Source organism: Lactuca sativa, chromosome 2 (assembly GCF_002870075.4).
Source record: "Lactuca sativa cultivar Salinas chromosome 2, Lsat_Salinas_v11, whole genome shotgun sequence".
In the NCBI taxonomy this organism is placed as follows: domain Eukaryota; kingdom Viridiplantae; phylum Streptophyta; class Magnoliopsida; order Asterales; family Asteraceae; genus Lactuca; species Lactuca sativa.
In genome coordinates, this window is record NC_056624.2 from 208,012,348 (window position 1) to 208,020,996 (window position 8,649).

Consider the following 8,649-nt stretch of genomic DNA (forward strand, 5'->3'; position numbering starts at 1 on the left):
CAAATTTATGTCATGGAACCACAAATCAAGAAAAGTAATTATAAGAGGATCAAGCATTAATAAAAAAAAAAATCAGCAATGTATATGCATAAATTTGAGATGCAAAAATTGGATTTCAGGAAGCATCAAAGAAATCTCCACTTAATCATTCAAAGTCAGCAATGTATAAATTTCAGCAACAAATCAAGAATGTATAAACTTCAGCAACGAATCTACAAAAAAAAAAATCAGAACTGTTGATGGCGGCATCATTGGCTGCAAGGATGCAATACAAAGGCGACAGTGGCTTTGGGGAAGGAGAGAGTGACAATGACAACTCCTATACTACTCAACTATCCTGATCATATGCATCCATGCCCTCCTATGTGAGGTCATGCCCTCAATATGGTGCTCAGGTAGCGAATTTACAATGTTTGTTATCACTTTAAGTTTTAAATTTAGTGGTAGAGTCAGTTTGATTTTCACATAATGCCTTAGATATGTCTAGGCTAGACTTGTCCACAAGAAATATATCGAATACACATCTAATAAGTGGAGGGATTAGGCTTTCCAGTAACAGAAAGACTTGGACAAACTTCAACTGAAACATCACATATAAGTAACTACCCACAACTTGTAAGTTGAGCTTTGTATTACAAAAGTTTAGTATAGCAACACCATCTATTTCTTTGTGGAGGTAAAACTAAATGATAGAATTTATCACCGACTGCAACTGTACAGCTAGCCGTTCTAGCTCAGTTGGTAGAGCGCGTGGCTTTTAACCACGTGGTCGTGGGTTCGAGTCCCACGGATGGCGATTACTACTTGTTTCCTTTTTATTAAGAAGAAAGAAATTTTTTATACTACTGATTACTCTTCGTTTTCTTTTCTTCTAACAAAGAAGAAATTATATGAAAATGAGTTTCTTATATAATATAATAGTAGAACAATTAAAACAACACTGATCACTTGATCATTACAAACTTCAAACAGCATAGACATAATATCCATACATGATAGTGATGATACACCATCTCCTACACTCTATTTTGTTACAATTGATTGATTATTCATAAATTATTCTTTTATACATAAAGAGAAGAGATTTCCATGTAATGTAAATGAATATAATAACTTCATTATACATACAAAAACAAAAAAGATCAAGATCAAGATCATCCAATTACAGTACTAGTTTCAACCGATTCAATTCGTTGAAGAAGTTCCAACACACTTCCAGCCTTCCTCTTGGCTCTTTCAGTCCCATTCTCAGACAACTCCTTCAAAACCTCTTCAGCTCCAAGCTCCTTCATCATCTTCAAAGACCTAACATCACCTGCACACAAAGACCACAAAACCGCCGACCCATTTTCCCTATTCCGGGCTGACCCGGTCCGTATCACCTCCACCAAAACCCCCATCGGTTCAGCCTCAGCAATCGCCATCTTCCCTTCCTGATGACTCGCCAATATAGCCAAAATAGCCAAACCCTCATCCATCATCCCACTACTCGCATCCTTCAGCAACCCCATCAATGGTGTCACAATCCCTGCCCGAACTGCCCGAACTTTATTCCCTTGGTAAATACAAAGGTTAAAAATAGCAGTCGCAGCATCTTTCTTCCCTCGTGGGGTCCCTTCTTGAAGCAACTCAATCAACGGCGGAATCGCACCGGCGGCTCCGATCGCCACCTTGTTTTCGTCCACCACCGAGAGGCTGAAGAGAGTGGCGGCAGCGTTCTCACGTGCCTCCGTACTCCCGGTTTTCAAAACATCAACAATTTCCGGAATTGCCCCTACACTTACAATAATCCCTTTGTTTGCTTCATTGATTGATAGATTCAAAAGGGCAGTGACTGCGTGTTCTTGTGTCCGCGTATCGGGTGATGATAAGAGCTCCACAAGCAGCGGGATTGCACCCGCCTCTGCGATACACACGCGGTTATCCGCGTTTCTTTTGGCTAATAATCTGAGCTCACCGGCTGCTGATCTTTGTTCATCAGAATCCCCGATTACAAGCTTTTGGAGCAACGACCCGATCACGGTCCGATCGCATTCCGATCCGGGTCGACCCGGTTTCTGGTTTGATTTCGGGAGCTCGATTCCATTACTATCACACCATAGAGCAATTAGACTTTTCAACACATAGTTTGGTGTTAATGCTGTGTGTAGTAATGTTTGTTGAGTTTTTGGGCATGTTTTGTGCCCTGCATCTAGCCATTTCTGAATAGACGATCTCTCATACGTCTGTATGGATTAATACACATATATATATACATATATATATATATATATATATATATATATATATATATATATATATATAAGTTAAATTACTATTATAGGTGATAAAACAAAGTACATTGCTATTATTGGTAAGTTATGGTATTGGTACCTGTCCGGTTGACACAATCACGGGGTCTTTCATTAATTCAAGAGAAATCGGGCACCGGAAATCATCTGGAATGACAGGAGATCGATGCCTCATGATGCTCTTTTCTCCCTCTGAGATATCAACTTCAGGGTTTCCTTTCATTACACAATCTTTGATATTTTTGAGAAGAAATGACATCATTTCAAACCGATCTTCATGGTATCCACCAGTTGATATGACCATATCATGAATAGCAAGTGATTCCTTTTTTAAATCGTTAATTGTAGTAAGATGTAGTTTTTCTGATAGTCTTTTGATTGTTTCAGGATCTATATCGTTTCCCTTACTTGCCATGGTTAAATCTCTCTGAAGCTGTAAATCGGGTGAATCCATTCGCGCTTTTGCTCTTTTAAATTGTACGTGCACAAGTTCAATCTGAAGAAACAAAATGGGATTCTTGTTAGTTATTTGAGTTGAATGAAAACGCATAAAGAGTTATTTATTTTAATTTGAAAGAAAGAGACCTGTTCGTGAACTTCTTCAGATAAATCTAGCTTATTGTAATGGATTTGGTTAAGTGCCTCTTCAATCTGTGTTGTTACTACATGAAACTTGCCTGCGGTTTTGTCAATTTGAAGCGCCTGTCACATATGTAACACCAAACGAGTTTGTTATAACTTATAAACCATGGATTTTGACAAATTATTATACATGTTTGATGATCTCTACTTCAAAGTAAGATTGGGTTTGATTTATTTGACTTCAAAACAGGTAACAAGTCAAAATCTTATACAAATTTCATGAATCTTGAATAATGGACCAAATCTAATCATGGTTTGCTTTAATTTTTCCAATAACAACTTATATAACACCTACAAACATAAACCATAAAATGTAAGCATTCTTATTATGCATAAATCAAAATACATTCTCACTAATCATGAGATCATAGTCTTTGTAGTCTTGTCCCATTGATCAATTGTTATGATTTCACCAAATCGTAACATAAATAATCGTTTTTGTACATGTAACAACTAGTCTCAAACACACAAACAATCGTTATACCAACAAAAATATGAATTAGGTAAAAGATAAGATAAAAACAGATTTTGAATGACACCCAACAATCCGATCATGCTCAATTATAATTCCCACTTACAGAAATGGCTTCAGATTATAATGATCGCACAAATTGAACAAGAAGTTGTGAAAATTACCTGAAAAATCTTGCTGCCATCATTGACTGATTTGAGGAGTTCAAAAGCCAATTTCAAAGCGATTCTCAAACTCTGTAACCCCTTAAGATCACCATCATCAAGTTTTTGTTCGTTGTCTTTGAGTTCCTCAAACAAAGGGCTCAAAAGCTTCACCCTTCTCATCAAATTCCCATACATCTTCCGTAGAGCGTTTCTGCACTCGGGTAACCCTGAAATTTCCCTGACCAAGTCAACCAGTTGACTCACCAAATCTCCCTCTTCTTGATCGGCCATTATTGGGCCACCAAACCCACACACAAATGAAGCTCAAAGATATCCTTTCTTTCTCAAAGAACAGAAGAACACGAACTGCGTTTGAATTACAATTGGGGTTTTAGTGAATTCTCGAATAGAGTCGTTATAGTCGAGACGATTTCGGGGCTTATAGAAAAATAATGGTGGAACCCCTAAAAGCGTGTTATCTGACGCTTGATTATTGCGTATTGCCAGTCATTTGGTTATTTGAGGTAGCTTGGTAATTGAAAGAAAGACAGGAAGTTTATCTTACGAATAATAGGATAAAGTTTATTTTGGGGACTTTGACTAATCTAACCTTATAAATGACTATTTTGATAAAATGACCCGATTTATTTATTTATTTTGTAGAACACATGAATACCGGTTTTTTTTTTTTTTTTTTTTTTTTTTTTTTTTTTTTTTTTTACATGTGGTTCTTCTTTTAGTATAAGTTCTAGTTTTATATAATATATAAGTTTTGCTATAAGTTTTGGTTTTATAAAAGACTAAACTGCAAATTTGGTTCATGTAGTTATCAAAATAATATTGATAGAGTCCAAAATCTTTTCAACTTACACCATCGGTCCAAAATCAGATATTTTTTTGTGGATATGGTCTCTATCAAACTTAAAATGACGATTATACCCTTTTAATTTGCTTTTTACATTTTTTTTTATGTTTCAACCTTTATTTTAATATTTTTGATAATTAAAATAAATAAGAAAAACCCACCCTACCCCATTTCACCGAACCCCCGGCCCCTATCTCTCTCACTATCTCTCTCTCTCTCTCACACACACACACATACACATACACACACAACTCCTATTCATCGTCTTCTCCAAACCCACACCCCCTGTTTTCCCTCCTGTTGGAAACGTCCCCCATAATGCACACTAAACCTAGGTACATCTTTCCTTCCCTCAACTATCAATCTCTCCTGCATCGTGACCCACCTTCAAACCCTTCTTTCTCTCCTCCTTTTTTATGATGGATCGAAGATTGAAAGAAAAGAGTGACAGGCGATTGAATGAGGCAAGAGATAGAGATCAAGTGAGAGAAAATGATGGAAGGCAACGAGGATGCCATTGACGGAGGCAATGGTGGCCGGAGAAGACGGTGACGACGGAGTTCAAGCTTGGACAGAACACATGTCTCTCGTCCAGCAACAAAAATCAACCTTCTTGCTCTCGTTCCTTTCTTCTGAAAACCGGTTCACACTCAACCGGTACCCCTCCAAGAAACGCAACCCCCTTTTTCTTCCTCAAAATCGATCGTTGTTCTGCACTAGGTTTGTTCCTTCTTGTCTAAAAATCGATTACACAAAACAAATGCAACCTCTCTCGGTGTTCCTTTTCCTTGCTCAAGAATTGATTAGCAACCTTCCTTCTTCTCTAGATCGATTAATCACCAATTTTTTTCCTTTTCCTTCCTTGGTTTGATCAAACTGATTTTCTGGTGGATAACAGAGGTATAAGGTGGTTGATAGTGATGGTATTGGTTATGTTTTGGTGCGTTATAGTGGTGATAAAAAGGAGGCATAAGGGTGGGTTATTGTGGTTAAGTTTAGGCTGTAATGGTGGGATTATAGTTGAGGTTGAAGATGCGTGAAAAAGGATAAGGTCAACGGTCGTGTTCATGGGTGTCTCCGGTGGTGACTGGTGGCTTATTTGGGATGTGGTAGTGATGGGTGGTTTTTGAGTTTGGATTTGGAGAAGGGATGAGGTTGTGAAGGGAGTGGTGGATGCTTCATACATGGAGGAGATGTGAGAGAGAGAGAGGTGGGATGGCATAGGTAGGTATTTTTATTTTTTTTAATTATTCTGATATTAGGAAAATATTTAAAAAATGTAAAAACCACATTAAAAGGGTATAATCATCATTTTAAGTTTGGCAGAGAGCATATCCACAAAAAAATCCGATTTTGGACTGATGACGCAAGTTGAAAAGATTTTGGACTTTATCCACATTTTTTTGATAACCACAGGGACCAAATTTGCAGTCTAGTCTTTATAAAATGTAAAATGCAATTAAAATCAACAAACAACTAATAAATACATAAACTAACGGATACGTCTTTAAGTGATTACAAATATAATGTTCAAATAGTCTTTGTACCCCAAAAATCTTCGCTAGTCATTTTCGATAACCCATAGCCCATGGACCGGTTTTACCTCTATAAAAATCAATTTCCCTGTGATCAACGCCTTTAGGACCAACAAAAAAACACCCCACAATCCCCTCTGATGTCAATCTATTGTGGTGTGTATGGGGCCTTTTCGAGGGTCATGTTGAAGCTCTCAAGTGAGATTAAATCAGTTGGTTCGGTACCCCAGTAGTTGATGCAGACTCTCATAGCTATAAACCAATCCTCATTTTTTGAATAGTAGTCTCCCTTCAAATGACTATCGTATATAGTCATTTTGAATGTCTTCAAATCTAAAGCACCCAAAAACCAATGAGCATGTGGTATATTGATTGGGATGTAAAGCTAGAAAAAAATTATGAATAATTAGTTAGTATATAAATACTCACGTAATGTAATCCAAACACAATTATATCGTATCACAATCTGCTGAAGCTGGGTAAATGAATCCATCAGCCATGTCACTCCAGTCAAATATATTAGTGTTGAAAGCTGACGACACAACCGTCCACCGAGCATCATTCGCTCTACGCTCTAGCAGCAATGAGATCCACATCATGATGTGTTGCCGATATTTTTTTTATAGTAAAATAAGTATTGTTATTAGAAGCACAATATGTAATGAACACATAATTATATTACTTAATGATGGGTTATGAGCATATCTACATTCATATGTGATCATGCAACCCTAATTTTTTGGATCTAAGTTTTTTCACTAATTGAACATGCCAATTGAATACCAAAACAATAGACCTAAATCTAGCATACAATTTTTGAAATTCACAAAGAAATTAGGGTTAGAAGATTACCTCACTTGTTATGTAGTAATAACAAGAACAATCTTGATGATCCTTGACTCTTGAAAGCTTAGTGCCCCAAATATTGCACCTCTAATGGTTCACAAACACCCAATGCAACAAGATGAGAGGAGAGACAATGAAGATCGGCTAGGGTTATGTATCATATGCATTGGTTGAAAATTACATGTGGTGGGGCTCTTTATATAGTTGTAGACTGCTACGGTTTCAAGAGGAAACCCTAATTTCCTGCTTAAGGATTAAGCACCCCATGGAACTCTTACCAGTAGGCCATGGACGAAATTTAAAGGGACTTACTATATGATTTCGTCCACTCCTAATTAAGGAGTCCAGTAGCCCAATTTCATAACTATCAACGATTTGCAAAACAACCCCTCCATTATTAATCAGTTCCTTTAATCCTAAAATTAATATCAAACTAATTTTTGATTAAATACTAATTAATAATATGATTTCCAAATAATATTTTAATCTTGTAATATATTAATAAAATCATTTTGAGTACCAATTTCTTATTTCATACAATAAATTCTACTCTCTCTCCACTAGTCATCCTATCAAGTTGCATAAGTGAAGGCAACCCAAAATGACCATGCTACTATCAAATCAAGTACATACCAATTATAGTTATGGGCTTAGACACCTAATCTAATAGTATCCCACTTGGATAAGTCTAATAACTATTATTGCAAATATGATCTCAAATTTTGACTAGCAATCATAGCTTTCGAAAGCCACTGTCGAACTCTGATATCAATGACGGATCCTTTAGATAAGGGATCAAATATTCCTCCATTCTACAAGATATCGTATGGACATGAGACATTAATTATAATCAATCTCTGTGCAAGAGTTGTTTCCCGATTTCTGATTCATGACGACTGATTTATACTACAATTGAACACATCAACTTAGTCCAGGCTTGGCCAAGCGCTTTAGATGTCATCACTAAATCATCGATGGGCCCACAAATATCACTTTTATCCCATTTACTGTAAAAGGAACGGATAAACTTCGACTCATATGCTTGTACTATTCACTCATCAAATCATACACAACAATACGCTTTATAAAATCAAGTTACTGATGCGTTTACATATTATCAATGCACAACCGACTCGTAAACAACAACTCATATGTATCTATTTCAAGAATATAAGATGTTATCGTCTCATTATTACTCGTGATAAAATCCATGAAGTAATTCTCTGAGCGTGGGTTTATCCAATACTCAAATTTCTATTTCAGGAGTACTCATGAACACTGCAACAAACTTGTGTCATGTCTAAGCTCTTAGACAATCTACAGTCGGATTCATGATAGTCTTAATTCACTACTTACTTCCAAAAGTATGATCAATTGTGGATGTTTGAATAACCCAGTTATTCAGGAAGTAAAACATGCGAAGTGAAACACAAGAATAATCTAATTAACTATGGTCTCAAAACTTTTGAATATAAATAAAACACTTATTATTTAATCACCATATTAATCAGACTTTATTCATTGTATAATGTTTCGAGTAATCAACTTAATACTTGAATTAAAAACAACAGTCATGCCATGCTCCAAGCACGCACACTATGTTTATCTATGGTCCTTTCCTTTGTGAAATAGATCAATTGAACACATTTCTGATAGTGCTCATTTCCAAATCCTTATCACAAGTTTAAGAATACCAAATTCTTGCCACTACTAGAATCTGTTAGAGTCTAAACTCACATGCAATGATCCTTTTGTAATGTTTAAGCACCAAAGTCACATAGACTTTGCCAATGATATTACAAAGCATTCCATTGGGGATTGGTTACAAAAACAATTCCATGGAAATGAAGTC

General features: G+C 36.3%; 1 protein-coding gene and 1 non-coding gene across 2 annotated transcripts; one reads left to right on the forward strand and one right to left on the reverse strand.

Moving 5' to 3' along the window:
* Positions 1-723: 723 nt before the first annotated feature.
* On the forward strand, positions 724-796 carry TRNAK-UUU (transfer RNA lysine (anticodon UUU)). Its single transcript has one exon. It is a non-coding gene; the product is annotated as a tRNA-Lys (tRNA).
* A 133-nt stretch (positions 797-929) lies between these two features.
* Positions 930-4,089, reverse strand: LOC111882516 (U-box domain-containing protein 14). Its single transcript, XM_023878877.3, has 4 exons — positions 3,570-4,089; positions 2,877-2,993; positions 2,374-2,787; positions 930-2,225 (listed from the first exon to the last, which is right to left on the reverse strand). The coding sequence occupies exons 1-4, from the start codon at positions 3,840-3,842 to the stop codon at positions 1,155-1,157; spliced, it is 1,875 nt and encodes a 624-aa protein (XP_023734645.1). The 5' UTR covers positions 3,843-4,089; the 3' UTR covers positions 930-1,154.
* Between the last annotated feature and the right edge of the window lie 4,560 nt (positions 4,090-8,649).